This window comes from Auxenochlorella protothecoides, assembly GCF_000733215.1.
Source record: "Auxenochlorella protothecoides strain 0710 unplaced genomic scaffold scaffold22, whole genome shotgun sequence".
NCBI classification, from domain to species: domain Eukaryota; kingdom Viridiplantae; phylum Chlorophyta; class Trebouxiophyceae; order Chlorellales; family Chlorellaceae; genus Auxenochlorella; species Auxenochlorella protothecoides.
In genome coordinates, this window is record NW_011934209.1 from 58,690 (window position 1) to 81,192 (window position 22,503).

The window sequence follows — 22,503 nt, forward strand, 5'->3', positions numbered from 1 at the left end:
CTAGGACATCGGCGGTTACGAGTCTAACGATGGCCAGGCGGGGAGCACTGACCGACCAGGGAAACAGTGCCGGGGACTCCAGCACCTAGCAGTTATGGTTTGTGAAACCCCGGGGGGTGGCGGGAAAATCGCAGATCACGACACCACTTGATGGGGACTGTAAGTCTGCATGTGCGAGCATTGGTTAGGTACAGAGCCTTCCAACCTACATGTTTGCATATGAAGCTGATGTAGCATGGCGAGCACCTCCTGTGGTGGATTGCAGGATAGTGGATCCAATATCTCCCTGAGAGTACCCACCTGGTCGGGGCACGCATCGCTGTGAATGCTGGCAGCGCGAGCATGTCATCGCTGGGCAGGAGGGCAGCACTTGAAATTTTGGCGATCTAGCCTCCGATCCGCCAGGCACCTGAGCCATGGTCGCAAGTGGCAGCACCAGGGGAGAGGGACTGTGCTAAATTCTGCTGCATCGCAGTCTCGCAAATCCGTAGTCTTCTTCGGCACACCCCAGGTCCTCAGGGACTGATGTTCTCACATAGAAAATATGGAGTTTAACATTGTGCTCTGGTCATTTCCCCACTCAAAGCGTCAAGTGTGCTCCCCCTTCCACCAGGTGGCAGTCCCTGTGCTGGATGGGCTCATCCAGGCGGCGTCCAATATCTCCCTGAAAGTACCCACCTGGTCGGGGCACGCATCGCTGTGAATGCTGGCAGCGCGAGCATGCCAACGCTGGGCAGGAGGGCAGCACTTGAAATTTTGGCGATCTAGCCTCCGAACCGCCAGGCACCTGAGCCATGGTCGCAAGTGGCAGCACCAGGGGAGAGGGACTGTGCTAAATTCTGCTGCATCGCAGTCTCGCAAATCCGTAGTCTTCTTCGGCACACCCCAGGTCCTCAGGGACTGATGTTCTCACATAGAAAATATGGAGTTGAACATTGTGCTCTGGTCATTTCCCCACTCAAAGCGTCAAGTGTGCTCCCCCTTCCACCAGGTGGCAGTCCCTGTGCTGGATGGGCTCATCCAGGCAGCCTCACAGCCAGACAGCACGTTCGATGTCACCGGCGTGGTGAGCCAGCCCGCCAGGCCCTCTGGGCGCGGGTCCCGGCGCAATCCACCTCCCAGCCCCGTGGCCCAGGCTGCGGCGAGGGCCGGCATCCCGCAGGATCGCATCCTCACCCCCGAGCGGGCGGGGGAGGCGGGGTTCCTGGACGCCCTCCGATCCTTGCACCCGGACCTCCTCGTCACTGCGGCCTATGGAAACTATCTCCCCACCAGGCTGCTCGGCATACCCCGGCAAGGCACCCTGAACATCCACCCCTCCCTCTTGCCAGCCTACCGAGGGGCGGCGCCGGTCCAGCGTGCATTGATGGTGAGCAGGGCGGTCAAGCTGGGAGCCCTTGCTTTGCGTTACGGGGCGGCACACTTTGTCCTGCCACGTTTGCCTCTTTGGCAGGACTGCCTCGAGCCGCTGCCCTTAGCTCATCCTGACATCCTTGCGTGCACTCCGCCAAACCCACAGGATGGGCTCACCCAGACGGGCGTGAGCGTTCTCTACTCGGTCAGGGAAATGGATGCCGGGCCTGTCCTTGCACAAGCTGCCTATGAGGTGCGCTGATCGGCTTGCGTGCTTGGGAGCAGGGTAGTGGTAGAAGTTGGAGCGCAGTACAGAATGCCAATACTTGGCGCGGGGGGACCTGGTGGAGGGCGGCCGCCCCTCGGTGTCGCTGTATGCCGGCCTGTCCCCTTCTCCCCAGTCTCCTCCCCTGATCGAAACCAAACACCCACACACTCCAGATCCCCGAGGATGTCCAGGCTCCGGAGCTGACTCAGCGCCTCTTTGAGCTGGGCACGCGGCTGCTCCTCGATGCATTGCCCGACGTGTGGGCAGGCATGGGTCCCTCCCTGGCGCTCCCCCAGGACGCGGCGACGGCCACGGCGGCGCCCAAGCTGTCCAGCGCGGATGCCGCGCTGGACCTCGGGCTCCCCGCCGCGGCGGTGCACGCCCGTGTGCGGGCCTGCGCTGGGTGGCCGGGGTCCAGCGTCGCTTTCCTGGTCAGGGACCCGGCGGGGCGGGAGAGCGCGCTGACCCTCAAGGTCCTCCGCACCCGCCTGGCCGAGAGCAGCGGCCCTGGCACCGAGGTCCAGAATACCTCCCAGGAGCCCAACCAGGTGGAGCTCGCCCCGGGGGCGCTGACGGTGCGCTGCGGCGACGGCGGCCGACTGTCGATCCTGGAGCTCCAGGTGCCGGGCAGGCGGCCCGTCTCCCCCGCCGCATTCATCAACGGCCTCCGGGGGGCGACCCTGTCCTGGGTACCCATCCGGTGAGGAAGTCTGGAGTGTTCCTGAGGGCCCAGTATCGGCTCGACTTGAGTTGCTCAGGAATGTTTGAGGGCCGCATGTCAAACTTGGCGCTTCCTCTTGCTGCATGGACTGCCGGGCTGTGAGAATTGGCGGATCACAACAGTGACGCCTCTCTGCTGTGCGCTCACTGGCTCCTTTCGTCATGGTTTGTCGGTGGAACAGAGGATGCTACCAAGCACTTCACAAAAAAATTCTGCAGCCAGGACATGGTATCAAGCGCTCGTCGCAGCGCTTTGCGGGGCGTAGGTTGTGAGCAAAAAATCCCGCTGCCATGCCCCAGCAAGGGAGGGATTGCGTGCTCTGTGCCTGCTGTCGCAGCCCAGCTCCTCCACGTCGCCGACCTTTCTCACCGCTCTGTCTGCCACGCTCCTTCACTCAGCCGCACCTCACTCCTCGTCGTCCTCGCTGTCGGTCAGCTCGTCAAAGGCGTGCACTGCCTCGTACTCGGCGCGGTACGCGTCCTTTGTCCTCAGGAACAACCAGGCGGCCATGCCCGTGGAGGCCAGCCCCAGCACGGCCAGGGCCAGCCAGGTGGTGGCGAAGCAGCGCCGACCCAGGCACGTGGTCCCATGCTGGCCCGTGGCTCGCATGGCGGCGGCGTACAGCGCGCCCGCCAGGCGCGTGGCCAGCAGGTAGCTGCCGGCGGCGGGGGCCAGTTGGAAGGCGCAGTAGTTGGAGGCAAAGTGCTTCATGCCAAACAGCTCTGACACGAGGGTGGACATGAGGGTCCAGGTGCCGCCAAAGGTGAAGCCGGCCAGGGGGGCGAGGAGGGGCAGGGTGGCACGGGGGGAGGCGGCGAAGCCGAGGCAGACCAGCACGGTGGCGGCGGAGAAGGCGACGAGGTAGATGGGGCGGGGGGTGCCGCGCGCGTGCAGCGCGCGCTCCGAGTGCCAGCCTGTGAACACGCGGCCCGCGAAGTTGGCGACGGAGAAGAGGGAGAGCAGGGGGGCGTGGCCGTTGGGCGGACCGTGCAACGACTGCACCAGCTGCGCGGCGTTGTTGACGAACACCAGGCCCACGCCCATGCCGAAGAAGCAGGGCCAGAAGAGGAGCCAGAAGTTGGGGTGCAGCAGCATGCGCACGGGGGGGAGCTCCGTCGCACGCGGGGCGGGGGTGGGCGGCGGCGCCCGGTCGGCGCCCGCCGCGCCGCCGCCGCCGCCGGGCTTGATGGGGTGGGAGAGCAGCGGGCGCGTGGGGCCGCCGCCGGGGGAGGCGGGCAGGGCGGCGACGCGCGCCTCCTCGGCCGCGCGGGCCGCGGCGGCGGCGTGGTGCGGCTCCCACGGCTTGGAGAAGAAGCCGCCGGAGCGGATGGGCAGGGCCAGGAGGGGGAGGAGCAGCAGGCACAGTCCGCCCACAAACACGCTGTGCACGGCGGGGGAGACGTGGGAGGCGGCCAGCGCGGTGGCCGCCAGGTAGACGGCCACCGTGCCCAGCACGCACAGCGTGAAGGCAAAGCGTCGCTCTGTTTTGCGATTGGAAGTGGTGGTGGGCGGTGATGGCGAGACATTGGGGCGGGAGGTGAAGGGATGAGTGGCATGGGCACTGGAGGGCGAGAGGACAGGTTTGGATGGGGTAAGGGGCACTGCCCCGGACACATGCAGCGCTCCAGGTACTTGCCCGCTCACCCGAGAGCTCAAGTCAGCATGTGCACACCCATTGCTCCCACCCTCCGCACAGGTACCAACTCCTGGACCCGCCCCCGCACACACCGGTGGTGAAGGTGCGCCGCCCGCGTCGTTTCAGCTCGCTGTGCTGGATGAAGGGCACGTGGCCCACGAACAGCGTGCCCACCAGGTCGATGACTGCGGGCGCGACGGCCATGAACAGGAGGAAGGGCTTGGCGTGCGGCGCAAACACGCCGAGGTAGATGGCGGTGAAGACGGAGGCGGAGAGGCCCTCGCAGGACTTGATGATGCCCACCACCGTGCCGCGGTGCTGCGGCAGGTTGCGCACGTTGGTCACCAGCACCACCGTGTCGGTCCAGGTGTTGCCGGAGCAGGCAATTGCGGCCAGGGCGCAGACCTGCCAGTACGGCGGCGAGATGCGCCTGGTTTCGATGGGCGGGGTGGGGGGGACGGAGGGGGGTGGGGGTGATGTGTGCACGTGAGGGCAGAGAGACCAGGCGTCTGATCAAAGGATGGAAGATGCAGAGTCTCGAGGATATGGGCGTGTCATGGCATAGGGCCCGCTACAGCACCCGTTCACGACATCCACTCCCCGTGCTGACCAGAGAAATAGGCCCCCTACAAATCCCAAAAGCAACCCCCTTGTTCCCATGCATTCATGCATGCATGGGTGCACGGAAGACCGAACATGGATTCAGCATGGCAACAGGCGCACACACTGATACGGAACACGATGATGTCGAGATCTCGACGCATCACCCCCACCATATGCCAGATGATGCAGTGCATACGTCACATTCCCATCCACCCGCCTGCCTCGGCCCCCCACTCACCCTGTGACAACCGCCCAGAGGCCCAAGTAGCCCCCCAGGTTGGTGACCATGCCCAGGAGGAGCACCAGGCGGGGGCCCAGCTGGTGCCAGTCCTGCAGCGCGTCATACAGCAGGCCGGCGAAGATGGCGGCCAGGCCCCCGATGTTGGCGGCGGCCCCCACCAGCTGCAGCTGGCCCTGGTCAAGGTGGTAGGCCGCCTTCAGATCCGCAGACCATATGGAGAAGCAGTAGACTATGCCGCTGCTCAGCCCAATGGGCAAGCTGGCGGCGAAGGTGGACCACTTGTTGACTGGGCGCATGCTGGCTTCCAGGCCGTGCCAGCCCCCGTCTGCGGCAGAAACCCGGGTCAGACCTCTTCAAGAACCCGGCATGCGAGGGTGACAATGCAGGGGATCGCACCACCGCGGGTCGGGGATTCTGCAGACTTGCACGTGCATGAGCGCGAGCAAATGCGGTGTCGTGAAAGTGGGTCACCCCCGGGACCCGCCTTCCCAGCAGGCATCTCATGAAACCGGGATGTCCTCGCGGTGGACGCCTTCCCACCAGAGAAGTCTCCGACGACGGTCCTCCACCTGTGTGAAGACGGGATTCCTCACCGAAAGCCTTCTGAGGTGCACGATACTGCTTAAGAGGTACGGACCAAGCGTGTCGTCCCCAGTTTCCCCGCCAGCCGAGCATTCGTCCGCAACCATGAATGCCATCGTGGGCCACGCTGCGAGCCCATGCACCCTGCTTCCTGGTGCGTCAGAGATATATTTTGGCTCAGTGAGTATCATTACATGCTCGACAAGCTTAAAAAGCCACCCACACCACCCGCAGAGGCGGCATGGCGACACGGCGCGGTGCGATCCCTCTCTCGCCCGGTGGGTGGGGCCAGCACTGTTGCATGGGGGGTTGGTGTGCCGCGCACGCGCTGCTGAGCCAGCATGGGAGCGACTAGAACATTTCGTCCCAATCCCATGCTATAAATGCCTTCATTCAGGCATTGCCCCTACGCCACAAGGCCACACGAGTTTTTGCTGCCAAGAATGACGAGTTGCTCGCCAAGCCTGTCCCGCGGAGGCCCAGGGAGGAGCAGGCTCAACAAAAGGCAGACGCCCCATCGGCAGCGGTACAGGCCCCCACACCACCTTCACCTGCCTCCTCACCTGCCGAGACGGAGAAGGCCACTTCCAGGTGGGTCTGGGGGTGTTTTCTGCGCCTGCTGCAGACCCTGATCCGGCAAAAGTTCATGCAGGAGATGTGCAATTTCCTCCTTTTCACAGGACGCCCGGCGTGAGCCTGGAGCATCAGCGCTCCCAAGCCAAGCTCATGCTCAAGTACTTCAGGGAGAAGCAGGCAGCCAAGATCCAGTCCAGCGGAAGGTGCGGAGCCGAGAGTTGAATGGTTTGGAATGGGCTTGGGATGTTGGGCTGGTAGACATGGGGCTTTGGAAGTCAGGACACCACCTCAGTCTATCGAAACCCTGCTCCTCGCCCCCACAGTATTTTTGGCTGGAACAAAAAGAATGAGATCCTGAATGGGCGCTGGGTCATGATGGGCATTGCTATCGGCTTGCTCACAGAATATGCCACGGGCGTGAGTCTAGTGGACCAGATCAAGCTGATGATCTCGTACCTGGGCCTGGCCGACATCTATGACTGAGTCTGCTGGGCATGGCTGTGGCATGACTGGCGCCCCATAGTGCTGCATTGCATGATTGGCAGTCCTTACATATTCCAAATGGAAGATATTCGAGGTATGATTGGTACATTCTGCTCCATGGGCAGGGCACTGGGGATGACTAGGATCATGTTTCCCCCAGTTCATGGCTCTGGACAGTCACACTCAGAATCAGAGTCACTCCACTCTCCAAACTGCTTTTGTTTGTGGAATATACAGCATTCTGCGGGGTGAAGGGGTAGGAAGGTGGATGAACCGCGAGACATTGTCAGGATTCTTGATGAATCTCGAGGCAGGAGGAGCAAGAATTTGACTGTTAATGTATCCCTCTGTTGCATGGCGCCCTTCCCCCCTCATGCCCATACTGACGTACTCTTCGATTTCCTTCTGTTCAACGTCTCATTATCCACAACGTCCTCGGCCCATTGCACGCCCTTTTTGGGCTTCTTCTTCCGACGTGGAGCCAGCCGCAGGACCAGATGTTCTGCGCCAGGGAGGGAGGACTGTTACTTGAACGGTGACACCAAGCGCACCCCCTCCAAGGCGAGCATCAGTTACTGCCACAATATACCACAGATGCTGTGGGTGTGGGCTCCTTGAGGTCAACCTGCGAGCTTCACCTTGTGCCGCTGGCTGCTCCTCCACTGGCGTGGATGTGCTGGCCTCCTCCTCGGTGGTCTGCGCTACCACGCCTTCACGCCCTGTCGGGCGTGTACTCATGCAGAAGTTCGGACGGTGGAATGTTTGAGCCTCGTTGACCCTGTGTCGTGCTACGTCTACGAGCGTGGCGCTGCTGAAGTCGGTGGACGAGGACAATGGGAGGAGATTCTCGGCGAGAATCAATTTCGGGGCAGTCACAGGTCTAATATGGGCTGCGTCAAATAAAAATGCTGCTGAAAAGGCCTGATAAGGCTTGCATGCCGTGTCCATGGGAGTACTCTCGGAAGGATGCTTCACGCCCGGGGCATCCCACACGCGCCTGGTCGAGCGCGCGCGGTCAGAGGCCTGGACGATCGACAGCGAAAGAGATCGACCCAGCCACTGGTGTTCCTCCTCTGACCCCGTAGCACGAAAAATTGCGCAGCATTGGCCGATCTAAGGACCCATTCCCAGCCGGGTTGGATGACGCCGATGTGACAGCGTGCCTGCACTCGCCCCGATCACTTCGCAGGCACGCCCCTCCCCCCTGCCATGCCCTCCACCTGACGCCCGTCACGACAATGGCCGACACGGCAGTCTCCTCCAGCCCCAGGGAGCTGGCTCAGGCCCCCTCTGAGGACCCCCTGGACCGGCCCGACTTCGACGTCACCGCCTATATAAACCGCCTGTTTCCCACGGAGGAGTCCCTGTCCGGGCTGGACCCCCTGGTGGCCTCCCTCCAGCATCGCATCTCCCGCGTGGACGCCGGCATCCTGGCCAGCGTGCGCCAGCAGAGCCGCGTGGGGGGGCGCGCGCGCGCCGATCTGGCCGCCGCCCGCGCCGACGTGGCGGCCCTCTGCGCCCGCGTCGCTGCCATTCGCTCCCAGGCCGCGGCCAGCGAGGCCCTGGTGCAGCACATCTGCCGCGACATCCGGCGCCTGGACGCCGCCAAACGCCACCTCACCGCCACCATCTCCTCCCTGCGCCGCCTGGGCATGCTCATGGCCGCGCTGGATGCGCTGCAGGCCGCCGTCGAGCGCGGCGACTATGCCGAGGCGGGGAACCTGCTGGAGGCGGTGCAGGCGCTGGCCGCGCATTTTGCCGCCTACGCCCACGTGCCCCGCGTCGCGGAGCTGCGCGGGCGGCTGGGCGCGCTGGAGACCAGCGCGCGTGGCCGCGCACTGCGCGAGTTTGAGGCGCTGGGCGAGGCGCTGCCCCCCCCCCGCCACCCTGGAGCGACTGCGCGCCTGCTGCGGCCTGGTCGCCGCCCTGGGCTACCAGGTGCGTTGTTTTGTGGGGGGAGGTGGGGTGCCTGTTTGGCACTGGCTGGTGGGGAGGGCCAAGCCCCTCGGTACGACGCAAAGGGCTGGCATCTTCAGCTGCGCTGGCCAAGCTTGCGGCTGGTGCCGGCACTCGGCGGGGACCTGGCCATGCCGGTGGTGGCGATGCATGAAGCCCCAGGGGTGGCTGCATGACGGCATCCAGGCTCCGGATTGCAGAATATGGTCAGGGCTAGCTGCCTTTCATCACCTCACACCCTACCTAGAAAGGCATACGATACTGACTGCTTGGGCATCTTCCCACCTCCCACACACTCTCATCCCCAAAATGATCCCATGCAGGTCCGGGACGAGCTGATCGACGCGGTGTGCCGGCGCGAGACCGGGGTGTACACCCAGATCTTCGGCATCACGGGCGAGACCGCGCGCCTGGAGCGCACCGTCAACCGCTACAAGTGGCTGCTCAAGCGCCTGGATGCGAGGCGCGAGGTGTGGGCCGTCTTCCCCCCGGCCTGGCATGTCACGCAGCTGCTCTGCGTCATGTTCTGCAACATTACCAAGACCGCGCTGGCCGAGATCCTGGACCTCAAGGTAAGGAAGTGCAGAAGGTGGGGGGGTGGGGGGGTGAGGGAGGGGTGGTGTCACCAAGAGGACAGGGCTTTGGGTCTGGGGAGTTTTGACTGCTGAGCGAGGAGAGAATGGCTCGAAGTGGTAGATGCTGGATGACACGGATTGCGCGAACGAGTGTGGCACCTGAGACGGTGGGCGCCACCAGCATGCCCCTTCCGTGGCCCACCTTTCCCCTCTCCCTGTCAACCCACCTCCATGGGCAAAGCAGTCTGGGGAGCTGGAGAGCCAGGTGGACGCCCTGGTGAAGGCGGTGGAGGCGACCAACATCTTCGAGGCAGAGATGGCGCGGCGATTCGAGCCGCCCACGCCCGCCGGAGGCGGCGGCGCCGAGCGCGCGCCCAGCCCCGGCCCGCGCGCGCGCTCCGAGGACGACGGCATGCGCGACGACGCGGCGCCCGCGCGCGAGGTGCGCGAGCGCTACGAGCGGGCGGCGCTGGAGCGACGCGCGGCGGCGGAGCGTGGCGCGTCCCCCGACCGCGTGGCGGCGCGCGAGGACGCGGCGAGCGCGGCGGTGGCGCGCACGCGCTTCCGCGGCGCCATCTCCCCCGTCTTCGCGCCCTACCTGGGCGCCTACGTGGCGGCGGTGGAGCGCGATCTGGCCTGGGGCCTGGACCGCATGCTGGCGGGGGAGAGCTGGGAGGCGCTGGCCCCGGGCACGCCCCTCCTCCGCTCCGCCGACGAGCTGGTGGAGGCTGTTCGCGGCGAGCTGCGCGACTGCTGCGCGCGCGTCGGCCGCGGCGCCGTCCTCCGCGACCTGGCCCGCGCCTTTGCCCGCACCTACTCCGCCTACGCCGCGCGCCTCTTGGCCCGCGTGCCCAGGGTGGCGGGCGGCGGCGGCGGCGGCGGCTCTACCATCGCCGTGGCGCGCCCCGGACCCCCGCCCACCGCCGTGGACGGCCAGGCGCCGGGCGAGGCGGCGCGCCTGGCGCTGATCCTGGCCACCGCCGAGCGGTGCGGGGAGATGGTGGCGCAGCTGGCGCGCGCGGTGGCCAACCGCCTGGAACCCCCGGACCTTGCCGCGGGCCTGGAGGCGGAGCTGGAGGCAGGCCCGGGCGCCGACTTCGCCGCGCTGGTGGCCGCCTGCCACGCGGCGCTGGTGGCAGGTGTGGAGGCGCGGCTGGATGCGGCGCTGGCCGCTGCCGCGCGCCTGGACTGGGCCGCCATGGACGGCGCGGGGGACCAGAGCGAGTACGTGGGCACGGCGCGCGGCGCGCTGCTCGAGGCCGGCGCCGCGCTGGGGCCGGTGCTGCCGCCCAACCACCTCCGCTTCTTCCCGGACAAGCTGCTGGCCGCATTCGCGCAGCGCCTGGCCGACAACGTCTTCCGCGCGCGACGCTACTCGGAGATGGGCAGCCAGCAGGCGCGCCTGGACGTGGAGGTCATCAAGCACGCTTTTGTCGACATGGCGCGGGAAGGCGCGCTTTTCTGTTGCTTTTTTATGTGTGTGGTGGTGGTGGTGGGGGGGGTGTCTGGAAATTGTTCTTGAAGGTTATTGCAGGGAGCCTTGAAAGCGTGAGAATGTCTGGGAGGTGGGGGAGGGGAGGGATTTGTGGTCACGGCAGCTGCATGAGCGTGGAATGACGCTGCAAAGCGAGACCTGCGCGGGCGCTCGGTTCATGGTGCAGGGCCAGCCAGGCAGTGCGAAGCAATGGGCTCCTTGAGAGGAAAATGTGAAAATCACCTTGCCGTCGCAACACACTACCCCCTACCTCCCACTGCAACAACAGGAGGGATGGAAAGCGCGGCGCTGGCCGCCTATGCCCAGGCGGTGGGCGTGGAGCTGGGCAGGGCGCAGTCCGTGCTCAAGGTGGTGGGCGCGCCGCGCGAGGCCCTGGTGGACACCTTCTTCGAGCTCATGCCCGAGGCCTTGCCCTCAGAGTTTCAGCGCATCGTGGACCTCAAGGTTTGCTTGCAAGGAGGGGTATGCATTGGAGGGTGGGAGGATGGAGGTGGGGTCAGAGGGACGTGAGGGCGATGGGAAGCGCTGCCGACGCAGCGTCTGCGGTGCCATGCCTCGAGCCTCTGCACGGCGGGATGCGTGCATGTCGCTGCCGCCATCCCTCCGCGCTGCGCACACACCCCATCCAACCTCCTCCATCTCACCGCAGGGTCTGCGCCGCACCGAGCTGCAGTCGGTGCTGGAGGAGTTCAACCGGCGGCTGGGCCGGGCGCATTTCCCAGCGCCGACGGAGGAGGCCGCCGCGTCCGCCTCTGTCCCCGCCGACAACGACGGTGTCCTGGGCATCGCGCGCCGCACCATCACCTTTGGCCAGCTGGGCGCTGGCGAGCGCGGCGGGGGGGCCACCCCGGGCCGAACCGCGCAGGAGATGGCCGCACGATTCAAGTGAGTTTAAATCATGCGGGGCGAGGGAAACGGTCATGCTCTGCTTAATCCTCGTCAGGGAGGGGGGCCGTTGGATGTGCAGCAGGGTCAAGGCCCCCGCCGCATCCCCTGGATCTGTGGGTACATTTTCGAGTGCAGGTAGCCTGCCGCTGGCTTGCCAGGTTGGGGAGGGGTGAAAGACATGGTGTCCTGAGCATGACGAGGGATCCTGATTCCCCTTCAAATTCCACCCCCCACCCGCCCTGCATCTGCAGGTTGAACCCCAACGTGCAAGCAGCCAGGGCGTCGGCTGCCGCGGCGTCCGACAGCATGCGCGAGACCATGGGCAGGACGCTGGGGGCCATGAAGAGCCTGCGCTTCATGCAGCGGGAAGGGTGAGACCGGCTGCCTGTCAGCCGCCGTGCAATCCTTGGTTGTATCATCACTGCGTGCATCAGGTCAGAAAAGGACCCGCGCAAGAAGGGTTGACAATGGAAAGCCTGGTGGCCCTGTCTGCCCAATGAAGCGCTCATATCGGCGAGGTTCTCGTCACGAGGGCATCTGCCAGAACCAGGCCATCCCGGGGTTGAATGTGGGAGTCCCAAGGGAATCGCGCGGGAACTCCATGCCGCTACGTTTGAGTTGGGCAGTCGGCTACGCGCCACCCTCCCATGCCGCATGAATGCCAGACCGCACACGGCTCGGACCTCATGCCGGCCTCGATCATGTCTGTGCCGACGACCGCGAGCCCGGGGTTTGGGACGCTGGGCACTCCAGGGGGTCTCAGTCCACCTGTCATGGAAGGTGCTGGTCCTGGAAACGAGCAGGCCACAGGAGCCACCGCTCCTCACCGGGAGAGCAGCCCAGGCAGGTCCCAATGCCATTACAACATGCTAATGACAGTTCCAGCCCCATGCCGAGGCATTCTCACTTTCGACGCCTTGCTCCCGTACAGGCGGGGCGGGTCCCCAGAAGGCCTTCATGTCCGTGTGGAAACGCTTCATGAAGAGCAAGGGCCTCGATGCATCGGTGAGTATGTTTCGGCGTGCCGGGACCGGCATCGAATGCACATCCATGCCCTGGTCTTTCCCGCACCGTGTGGGCTCATGCATGTCAACAACGCGGTCATGGCCGGCTCTTGTCCCCATAATCACACAGCCCGCCATGTTCAATCGAGGGGTCATGGACGTGTACAAGCTCTTCAGGCTCGTGATCGCTCACGGCGGATTCCAAAAGGTGTGCTTAGCGCTAGGGGAGTTGGCTTGAGGGCATGGCAGCCTGTCCCTGCCTGGCCGTCATGATCTTGAGCTCACCCCCTTCGTCATCACCGCCTGTATTGCAGGTCAGCGAGGGCAAGCTGTGGGCGCGCATTGGGCGAGCCTTCAACCCTCCACAGTGAGTTTGGGTGACCGAGCTAGTGCTGGGCCTGTGATCGGAACCCTGCTACAGCTCTCTCAGCCATGGCTGAGTTGCACTTCTCTTTTCCCCTTCCGCCCCTCAGGTCGATGACAGACCTGAGCTACCAAACCAAGAAGGTCTACATCAGCAAGTTGTCTGCCTTTGAGGAGGCTTACCATGCTGGGGAGGTGAGCGTCAACCTGGACGCAGAGCCGGAGCCTGATGTGCCTGACGCTGTTCCGCAGCACAGCCAGACTCACAAGGTATGTCTGCAGGCGAGCAGATGAGGGAGGGGTGCAGGCGCATGGTTTGGAAGGATGTACACCTGGGAAGGGCAGTCGATGGAGGGTCCAGTCGCACTGATCTACCAGGGAGGCCTGGCATGAAGAGCCTATCCGTCGTCGCAATCCACGAGCATGGGAAGAGTAGTCACAGAGGGAGAGACATGACATCTGCATCTCGACTGGGGCGCCCTCCTGGGTATCGGACCTATATCCTTTGCATGCTCTGGGCTGACTCTACCCATCTGCATTGTTTCCTGTTCGCTCGAGGTCACAAGCCACCCTCTTCCTCCCCCCCTGAACATTCCCCACAGCTGCCATCCCATAAACGGAAACTGGGGGAATCGTACATGACTGGGTACTCCGAGGTCCCGGCCGCCAGGCAGGAACTCATCGGCCGCACCATCAGCGTGCTGTGGCACGCTGAGGGGAGCCACCACGTGGGAACCGTGGCGCAGTACCACCCAGACCTGGTGAGCGGGTGCTGAAGGAGATTTTCGTTGATGCATGGGTGCGCCCTGGTCTCTGCCCTTGCTCTCCCGCCATGCTTTCCTCCTCACATCGTCACCTCGCGGGCGTCCCCTTTCCCTGTCGTGCAGGATCAGTACACGGTGGTGTACCATGGCGGGGAGGTGCACCAGACGGACCTCAAGGCGGTGGAGTGGGTCCTGGTGGACGGCCAGACCGCTGCCACGTCGCATCCACAGGTGGGACGGGGAGTGTGTGGTGGGGTGCGGGCCTGGTCCCTTCCACTCATGGGCGAGTCAGGTGGTGGGGTTATTTGGAGCGATGGTCGGCCAGTCGTGGCGAGAGTTCACTCCGGCCTGGAGGGGCACCTGACGGTAGATGATTCGAGACTCTGGCTGATGCTGCCGTCTCCACAGTGCCCCCCCCCCCTCCCCCCCCCCCACGCAGGACGCAACTGCAAACGGACGGGAGGATGCCAACGACGCCACCACCAAGGTCGGTGGGAAGAGGGCGTCCTGGGTGCAAGGGTCGTTGGGAGTGTCCACCTTCTTGCAGGGAAGGGCAGAAACACTGTCATCCTGAAGCGAGGCTGCCCCAATAATCCACCGCACAGCGGGTGCCCAGTGCTCAACCCCGTCGCTCCCGGCGCTTTCCTCCCTGTAGGTGTACGCAAGCAGCTCGGGCCTGCCCGGCTTCGAGATCTTCACCTCGCTGCCCGGGATCCGGCTGGAGGAGGTGTGTGTGGGGGGAGGGGAGGGGCCCACTTCTTGATAATTATTGTATGCCTCACATCAAAGCGGCGGGAGTGCACCAGGCAGACTCTGTGACGTCATGTCGGTCATGCATGACACTGCAGGTGGGCATGTGGGATCGCGGGCTGGCCGATCAGCTGTCCCCTCCCATGGCCCTCATGCTGTGCGGGCCACTGTGCAGATACCACAGCTACCAGGGCCCCACTCAACCTTTTCTCACCCTCCGACGCTCGTCCCCCTCTCCCGCACAGGTGAGCGTTCGCTGCTGGCCAGACGGTAAGCTGGTGATCCAGGGCAAGCCCTCCACGCCGGGCGTCCAGGACATCCGCGAGGACCTGCAGCTCCCCCTGCTGGCCGGCCAGCGCCTGCTGGCCCACTCCGCGCAGGCCCTTTTCACCGACACCGGGCGGCTGTACGTCAAGGTGGTGCTGGCCCCGCCCAAGACCCCCGGCGGGGAGGCGTCCCCGCTGCCGTCGGGCACGCCCGCGCAGCAGGTGCCGGCGCCCAGGGCGCCGCTGGGCCAGGCGTACTGAGTAACCCCTCTCCCCTGCATTCTAGCGTTGCATTGCTGTACATTGGAGAATGCCCTGACTTGAAATGACACCTGAACCATGCCGGTGCGTGCTGTACAAGCCAGCACAAGCCGAGCATGACGAGTAGATTTCCAGGCATGCGGTCCTCACGCCAGTCCGATGGTGGCGCCCTGTCGTGGAGGCCTGGCGAGGGGGGGACAGGAACCCGACACCTCACTGCACGTCCCAGCCCCGATCGGGCATGGCACAGATCTCGACTGCCATGACTGAGCGTGTGAGGGCTGGACCAACGCAGCCGCGCGCCATGGCGATTTGATGGGCGAGCCGTGGCGGTCCGGAACCCCAGGCGCTGCACGGCATCGCCGGGCAGAGCCCCAGAGGGACATGGGGCGCAAGCCGGGATCCAGCGCACCCAGATCTGGGGAATGGCGCCTCAGGGCCTGCAGTGCTCTGCTGTACGTCGTGGTCCTGGCCCACATCTGGCTAGCCCCCTTCACCAAGGTGGAGGAGTCCTTCAATGTCCAGGCAATGCACGACCTCTGGAACCATGGCGCCGACCTGGAAGCCTATGACCACCACCTGTTCCCTGGCGTGGTGCCCAGGACCTTTCTGGGTGGGTGGAGCGGTTGTTTACTGTTGCCAGAGAGCAGGGAGGCCCTGCCTGTCACGGCGTGCTGTTTGAATTGCTGTGCGCTCCAGCCTCAGCCACTGACCCATCGCAGGTGCCATGAGTATCGTGGCCCTGGCCAGCCCGGCCCTGACCGCACTCCGGCTCCTACAGGCGCCACTGCTGTGGCAGCTGTATGCCGTGAGGGCTTGCCTGGTGCGTTGAGAGCGGGAGGCCCGTGTGGAGCTCTAAGGGATCCGGGCCACCTTCTGGTTTGGTGCGAAGGATCATAGGATTGTATGATGAAGGCACGCCCAGTGTCCATACTCAGTCATTAGTGCTATGGGGCGTATGCTGCCCACTAGGATGCCAACTGTGGTCCCTTAAACGTCCCCGGATGCCAGGGAGCGCTGTCTGTGGCATCCCTGCATTCCATCCAGTCCGCACTGGCTGTCAGGTTTGGGCGGCTGGCAGCTCTGCTCTTCTGCCTGCTCACAACCGTGCAGTTTCACACACCATTCTACGCGTCCCGCCCCCTGCCCAACGTCTTGGCGTGTGTGCTGACCAACTGGGGCCTGGCCGCATGGCTGGGCTCTACCTCCCCAGCGCGCGTCATCGGGCTCTTTGCGGCAGCAGTGGTGGGGTTGAGGGTCCTACAAGGCCCCTATGCTGGATTCTTGTTTGTTTCAATGGTGTACATGGTCCACCATTCAGCAGAGGTGTCTATTGGCAGGATCCGACGCTCCCTCTGGGAAGGCACGATAGAGTCTCAAGCCCTCCAGAGTGCCTTTGTGTAAAATTCATGGTGCTCATCAACGCTTGCGATCCCCTCCACACCCACCCCAGGTCATCTTCAGGTCGGATGCGGCGCTGCTGGCCGCCCCCATCGGCTCGCACCTACTCCTCTCAAAGCAGGTCACGTTCCCGCGGGCAGTCTCCTTGGCCGCCGGCGCGGCACTCGCCAGCCTGGCGCTCACCGTCGCGGTGGATTCGCTGATGTGGCGCCGCCTGGTCTGGCCAGAGGGCGAAGTGTTTGCCTTCAACACCTGGCACAACAAGTGCGCCCGGTTTGGTAGGGGGGTCTGCTGCCGAGACCAGGCATGGGTGTGGACAGGAGGTCACAGGATATGGCACCAGTGCCCTGCATCTAGCTATTTGACCCCCTTAGCTTTCCTCCTCCCCTCCTCTACACTCTTACACAGGAGCTCTGAGTGGGGAACGCAGTCCTGGCACTGGTACTGCACCAGCGCCCTGCCCAGGGCCCTGCACGGCGGCTTCCCCCTGGCCGCGCTGGGCGCCACCTGGGACCGGAGGGCGCGACCCCTCCTGGCCGTGGGTCTGGCCTTTGTGGGCCTGTACTCCTTCCTGCCCCACAAGGAGGTGGGCCGGGGAAAAGGAGGCGGCGGCATCCTAGGGGCTTGCATGGCGCTGCCATGTAGCTTGGGAGGCTGCATTCTTGGCTTCCTATCCCTGGCAAGCCCAGCCCGGACCCACACTCAGCCCCTCCCCCTCCCCCTCCCCCCATGCACAGGCCCGCTTCCTCTTCCCTGCCCTGCCGCTGTTCACGGCGTGCGCCGCCGTGGCCCTGCAGCGCATTCCTGCACAATGCACGGCACGCAAAGCACGGGTGGCGCCTCGCCGCCGCGGGGACCCTGGGGACCTTCCTCGCCGGCGCAGGCGTTACGGCACTGACGACGGCCGTCAGTCGAGCCAATTATCCCGGCGGGGTGGCCATCCGGCGCCTGCACGAGCTGGGCGGCGGGTCCAAGGGCGCGGGGGCTCACCCGACGCGCGTGCACGTTGGGACGCTGGCGGCCATGACTGGCGTCTCAAGGTTCACCGAGCTGCCGGGGGGCGCTTGGATGTACTCCAAGGTAGACATGCAGGAAGGGGATCTGATGGCATGCATGGGGCACTCTGAAGGAAATGAGATGGAGGTCCAAGTGGGGGGCGGGGACATCAACTCCCAAACCATAGCACACCCAGATACCCGCCTGATGACACTCACGAACACCATCCCCAGGAGGAGGGACTGCCTCCTAAGGCGCTGGCAGGGCGAGGGTACGACTACCTCCTGACAGACCAGGCGGTGGTCGAGGGGTGCGTTGCGGTGGAAAGCGTGCTGGGCTACGATCATCTGGAGCTGGCCAGGCCGCTCCTGCTCACGAGGCTCCCCCTGCGCATTGCATTGGCAGCCAAGGTTTGGATTCAGAAATGCACGGCTCTGTGACTCTAACGACTTATCATGAGGGGTACCAATGGGTCAAGGCGCCAGCATGTGGTGTGATGTGCTGCTGCGCATGCGGCCCAAGGGACTATTAGCGTCCTAACCTCACCCCCCGCGACAGCATTCCCTCGGTGTTCGCACCTCCCATCGTCCCTCCCTTACCAAAGAACGATGTGGGCTTGACTGAGACTGACATCGGGTTGCCGCTGGGACAAGAGTGACGAGCGCGGCGGGGCTGGTGGGAGCCGCTGTCGCAAGGCGCTGGGGTAGGCCCTCCCCTTTCGGACGGGTTGCCTGTGACGCCTGGTGTCCTTGATCAGAGTGGTGGCACCCACACTGACACCCAATGGATCCCGACGCCGTCGCAGCTCCGCTCCCGAGGGAGTCACCTCCCAGAGATGACGACTCACCCGACGCTGGAGACAAGGACGGGAGGAAACGCAGACACAAGGAGAAACGATCTCACAAACACAAGAGCAAGGAGAAGAAGAGATCGAGGGAGAAGTCCCCGGCACTCCCGGAGGGACCCTCCGTAGGGGATGGGGAGGATGATGGGGAGGAGGGGGAGCTCCTTCCCCATGCAAACCCCCTTCCAAGCCCGTCTCCACTGAGGTATGTCCGTGCTATGCCTCTCGCTGCATGCGTGAGGTCTTGGGTATGCCGCAAGGTGTGCAACAGTGGTTCCCTGCACTCACCAAGCCCCATCTCCACCCCAGGTCCCCCAAGAAGCCCCGCTCGAGAGGTGTGTCACAGGACCTGCATCGCCATGCAGAAGGCCCGCGCTCCCCCCTGTACCCGCGGTCTCCACTGGGAGACAGGTGAGGTGGCTGAAAGGCGTGATGAATCCCTCGGGGATATGGCTGGAATCTCCTCAACAGGTTCATGCAGTGTGAGCTTAAGCCTGAATCGGTTAATGCAAATGGCTATTTCTCATGTGCAGGGTGCGGTCCGCCAGTCGTGGCCGCGATGAGCGACTTGAGGGGTCCAGGAGGACCCCGCCTCCCGACCTTCGTCGCGAGGGTGATAAGCGGGATGCTCACCCTGCGAGAGGCGCCAGCCGTGACCGATACTCCAGAAGGGAGGACAGCCGCGACAGGTACTCTCGCAGGGAGGACAGCCGCGACAGGTACTCTCGCAGGGAGCACAGCCGCGACAGGTACTCTCGCAGGGAGGACAGCCGCGACAGGTACTCTCGCAGGGAGGACAGCCGCGATAGGTACCCTCGGATCGACAACAGCCGCGACACCCGTCATGCCCAGTGGCTCGATAGCAGCCGCGACGGCCGCCGACGGTCCCCTTTGCCCATGAGGCGCGACAATGGCGCCAGCCGGGACTCCTGGGCCTCGTCGCGGGGTGCCAGGGCCGGCGGCGGCGCGTACAGGGAGCCAGGGCCTCGCCAACGGAGCCGGACTCCCGAGCGCAACGGCGCGCGGCCCTGGTCCCAGGGCAGCCCGCGCATGGGGGGCGACAGGCGGCGCAGCAGGAGCCCGCCGCATCGGCCAAGGGATGAGGTGGGAGCTGAGGCCGGGCTCTCGAAGGTTTTTGGGGAGGAACTGACTGGCTGGGGGGCACGACTACGTCCCCTGGGCAAGTCCAGGCAAAGCGCTGTGTATTTTGGGCTGGCATGCTCCGGAACCTCGCCCAACCTCTCCCCTTCTTCGAGTTGGGAACCACTGCCTCTAACACAAGCAGGAGCAGGAGGCGGACGCCGAGGAGGAGGCCCGTATCGCGGCCCAGCTGAGTGTGGCCATGGGCGGTGCGGGGCCCGAGGAGGACGAGGAGCAGCGCCTGATTGAAGAGCGGCGGCGGCGGAGGGCCGAGATCCTGGCGCGCCACCGGGCGCAGGGCGCGGGCGGCGCGGTGGCGGCGGAGCGTCCTCCAAACGACGCAGCGATGCGATCAGTGGAGCAGCCGGCGGCAGACGCGGCACGGCAGCCTGCGGACCGGCCTATGGCAGACGCAGCGCCGCAATCAGCTGGCGCCGAACCAGAGCGCGCCCCCGCCCCCCGGCTCGCAGCCGCGGACCCCTCTGACGACGAGGAGGCGGTGCTGGGGAGCATCATGAAGGAGGGCGACGACCTCGTCCTGTTCCGCAGCGACGAGGACGGGGATGCACGACTTGACGACAGCAAGCTGGTGAGCAGAGGCATGCGCGGTCTGCAACACTGGTGGCGGCAACAGCGGGTGGCTACGTTTCATGCAGGCTTACACGGCCCCACTCACCCTGCAGCCTCCTACCCGTAATCCTCCCCACATCCTTGTTGCAGGCCCGCCCCGCCTCCGCCTCCGGCATCGGGGAGGCCCACGACACCGAGCTGGAAAGGAGGCTCAGCGCCCACGAGGTGGCCGCCGGCGCGCAGCTGGCCGGCATGCGCGCGGGCCCCGGCAATGGCGCCCCCGCCGCGCCGCCGCCCGCCGCGCCTGCTGCGACAGATGACGGGTCTGACGTGGACGACATCTTTGCCGCCACGCCCACCGACGTGCGCCGCGCGATCGAGGTGGGCGGGCGTGCGGGTCGCGGCAGCGGGGGCGCCGGCGGCGCCTCGGCCGCGGCCGGCGGCGCGGCGCCCAAGGGCCTGGTGGACAACTTTGACGACGCAGAGGGGTACTACCAGTTCCAGGTGGGCGAGGTGATCGGCCCGGGGTACGAGGTCTTCGCCGCGCACGGCCAGGGCGTCTTCTCCTCCGTGCTGCGCGCGCGCGACGTGACCGGGCGCCAGGGCGAGGGCGGCGCGCCGCCGCCGGAGCTGGCCATCAAGGTGTGTGTGCTCTTTGGGGAGGGGGAGATTGGCAGGGGTTGTTGGTGTGAAGAGCACTGGGTTATTCACCCTTACGGGAGGTGATTGATGCTGCCCGCAACCAGCCGCTGGTGCTGGGATCTGTTTCGCTGGAGCGAGACATGGCTTCATGTTGCAGTGTTGCATGCTGAATGCCAGCAGGCTCCCTCGCCTGATGCGTCTCGGCCCTTCCTCGTGATCCATCCTACCCCTGTACCCACCAGGCCCCCCCCCCTTGACCCCCCAACCCCCCCAAACCCAGGTGATCCGCTCCAACGAGACCATGTACAAGGCGGGTCAGATGGAAAAGGTCATCCTGCGCAAGCTGGCGGAGGCAGACCCGGCGGGCAAGCGCCACTGCGTGCGCCTGCTCGGCTCCTTTGACTACCGCAGCCACCTCTGCCTCGTGTTCGAGTCTCTGGTGAGTGGTTATGCCTGTATCTGTTGCTTTGGGCTGCAGGGGGGGTGCTGCTTGACGTCCTGCCTGGAGTCGGATGGGGTGGGAGGGATGAGGGGATTCAGCTGGATGTGTGCCACCCACCCACCCTCACCCCGCACGCAATCCCCTCGCCGGCATTGTCTCATCCCCTCCTTCCTCACAATCTCACACTCATTCAGGACATGAACCTGCGGGAGCTGACCAAGCGGTACGGGCGAGGCATTGGGCTCAGCCTGGGGGCGGTCCGCCTCTATGCCCATCAGATGCTGGTGGGGCTGTACCACCTGCAGGCCTGCGGCGTGCTCCATGCCGACATCAAGCCGGACAACATCCTGTGAGATGGCAGGGCAGTTTGTATCATCTTTGCGGGAGTGTGGGCACGCGTGGCACTACTCTGTGGCTGCTGGGTCTCACATCGGTGGCAGGCTTGCAGCGTCGATGCCCTGTGGGCAGCAGGGTGAGGGCCAAGGCGCCTGAATGTCGGGGATCGGTGCCTCGTCCCCACTCCAACGACCAGCTCATTCCCTTCCTTTCCCACACCCACAACAGGGTGAACGCAAAGCGGACACAGGTCAAGCTGTGCGACTTTGGGTCGGCGATGTTCTCTGGGGACAATGAGATTACGCCCTATTTGGTCTCCCGCTTCTACCGAGCCCCTGAAGTCATCTTGGGCCTGCCTTACGGTGTGTGTGCCGGGGTGCCGCATGAGTTGATTCGAGGGGGCCGACAGGAGAACTGCCCCCAGGGGGACTCGGGTCCGATGCGCGGGATGGTGCCCCAGGGCGCAGAGCCCCGATGCCGTGTGTCGCTCCCGTTGCTTCGAGACCGCATCGTATGTGGCGTTCCCGGGCTGTTCTAGTACATGACCACGGTGGTGCCTGTGGCTGGCGGCTCAGGACTATCACACAGCTAAGAAGCCGTACCCACCTCCACCACTGGTTCCACCATTGTCACCCACAGACCACCCCATGGACATGTGGGGGGTGGGCTGCGTCATCTTCGAGCTCTTCACGGGGCGCATCCTGTTCCCCGGCAAGACCAACAACGAGATGCTGAAGCTGATGATGGACGTCAAGGGGCCCTTCCCCAAGAAGATGCTGCGCAAGGCGGAGTTTGCCTACAAGCACTTTGAGTCGGACGCCAACATGTCCTTCACGCTCATGGAGGAGGACCCCGTCACCAAGCGACCCGTGAGTCGTTGTGGATTGTGGTTGGGGCTTGGCCTGAACGACCCCAGTCCACCCCTCAGACTGCTGCAATGGTATTTGCCTTTCCAGCCCCCCTTCCTCCAATGCTGACGAACACAAATCTGGGCGCCGCGCAGACGCGGCGCCTGATCCCCAACCCGACGGTGAAGGCCGACGTGGCAGCGCTGCTGGCCGGCCAGTCCCCCGACCGCAAGAAGCTGGCGCAGCTGGTGGACCTGCTGGACCGCATGCTGGCGCTGGACCCCGACAAACGCATCGGGCCCAAAGAGGCGCTGCGGCACCCCTTCATCAAGGAGCCGCTGTCTGCCCCGCAAGCCTGACGTGACTCATCCCTCCCATGACGCTTACCCATGCAAATACATTACCGAGACAGACTGCCAGGGGGTGTCGCAGGAGTAGCGAGGGAGGGGGCCCAGGTTCGGGTGGCAGGATGCCGAAGGCAGCGCTGACCAGCCGCAAG

General features: G+C 64.9%; 7 protein-coding genes across 7 annotated transcripts; 6 read left to right on the forward strand and 1 right to left on the reverse strand.

Annotated features, from left to right (window-relative positions):
* Positions 1-922: 922 nt before the first annotated feature.
* F751_2278 (Methionyl-tRNA formyltransferase) lies at positions 923-2,325 on the forward strand (the record flags this gene model as incomplete). The annotated part of the gene is made up of 3 exons (XM_011399146.1): positions 923-1,369; positions 1,520-1,606; positions 1,795-2,325. 3 exons carry the CDS (start codon positions 923-925, stop codon positions 2,323-2,325), a joined length of 1,065 nt encoding a protein of 354 aa, XP_011397448.1.
* A 422-nt stretch (positions 2,326-2,747) lies between these two features.
* On the reverse strand, positions 2,748-5,118 carry F751_2279 (putative MFS-type transporter YhjX; the record flags this gene model as incomplete). The annotated part of the gene is made up of 4 exons (XM_011399147.1): positions 2,748-3,452; positions 3,717-3,823; positions 4,071-4,408; positions 4,820-5,118. The coding sequence occupies 4 exons, from the start codon at positions 5,116-5,118 to the stop codon at positions 2,748-2,750; spliced, it is 1,449 nt and encodes a 482-aa protein (XP_011397449.1).
* Positions 5,119-6,130: 1,012 nt separating this feature from the next.
* Positions 6,131-6,463, forward strand: F751_2280 (hypothetical protein; the record flags this gene model as incomplete). Its single annotated transcript, XM_011399148.1, has 2 exons — positions 6,131-6,183; positions 6,304-6,463. 2 exons carry the CDS (start codon positions 6,131-6,133, stop codon positions 6,461-6,463), a joined length of 213 nt encoding a protein of 70 aa, XP_011397450.1.
* A 1,238-nt stretch (positions 6,464-7,701) lies between these two features.
* F751_2281 (Vacuolar protein sorting-associated protein 53-like protein) lies at positions 7,702-11,378 on the forward strand (the record flags this gene model as incomplete). The annotated part of the gene is made up of 5 exons (XM_011399149.1): positions 7,702-8,235; positions 8,357-8,401; positions 8,743-8,991; positions 10,796-10,933; positions 11,139-11,378. The coding sequence occupies 5 exons, from the start codon at positions 7,702-7,704 to the stop codon at positions 11,376-11,378; spliced, it is 1,206 nt and encodes a 401-aa protein (XP_011397451.1).
* Positions 11,379-12,334: 956 nt separating this feature from the next.
* On the forward strand, positions 12,335-14,785 carry F751_2282 (hypothetical protein; the record flags this gene model as incomplete). The annotated part of the gene is made up of 8 exons (XM_011399150.1): positions 12,335-12,382; positions 12,512-12,589; positions 12,696-12,748; positions 12,855-12,939; positions 13,347-13,505; positions 13,632-13,739; positions 14,164-14,235; positions 14,504-14,785. The coding sequence occupies 8 exons, from the start codon at positions 12,335-12,337 to the stop codon at positions 14,783-14,785; spliced, it is 885 nt and encodes a 294-aa protein (XP_011397452.1).
* Positions 14,786-15,169: 384 nt separating this feature from the next.
* Positions 15,170-17,622, forward strand: F751_2283 (putative Dol-P-Man:Man(7)GlcNAc(2)-PP-Dol alpha-1,6-mannosyltransferase; the record flags this gene model as incomplete). The annotated part of the gene is made up of 7 exons (XM_011399151.1): positions 15,170-15,398; positions 15,508-15,608; positions 15,797-16,030; positions 16,239-16,450; positions 16,595-16,772; positions 16,924-17,019; positions 17,416-17,622. 7 exons carry the CDS (start codon positions 15,170-15,172, stop codon positions 17,620-17,622), a joined length of 1,257 nt encoding a protein of 418 aa, XP_011397453.1.
* Positions 17,623-18,923: 1,301 nt separating this feature from the next.
* F751_2284 (Serine/threonine-protein kinase PRP4-like protein) lies at positions 18,924-22,363 on the forward strand (the record flags this gene model as incomplete). The annotated part of the gene is made up of 9 exons (XM_011399152.1): positions 18,924-19,130; positions 19,312-19,375; positions 19,637-19,755; positions 19,887-19,961; positions 20,659-20,817; positions 21,015-21,169; positions 21,385-21,518; positions 21,796-22,025; positions 22,160-22,363. 9 exons carry the CDS (start codon positions 18,924-18,926, stop codon positions 22,361-22,363), a joined length of 1,347 nt encoding a protein of 448 aa, XP_011397454.1.
* Positions 22,364-22,503: the final 140 nt, after the last annotated feature.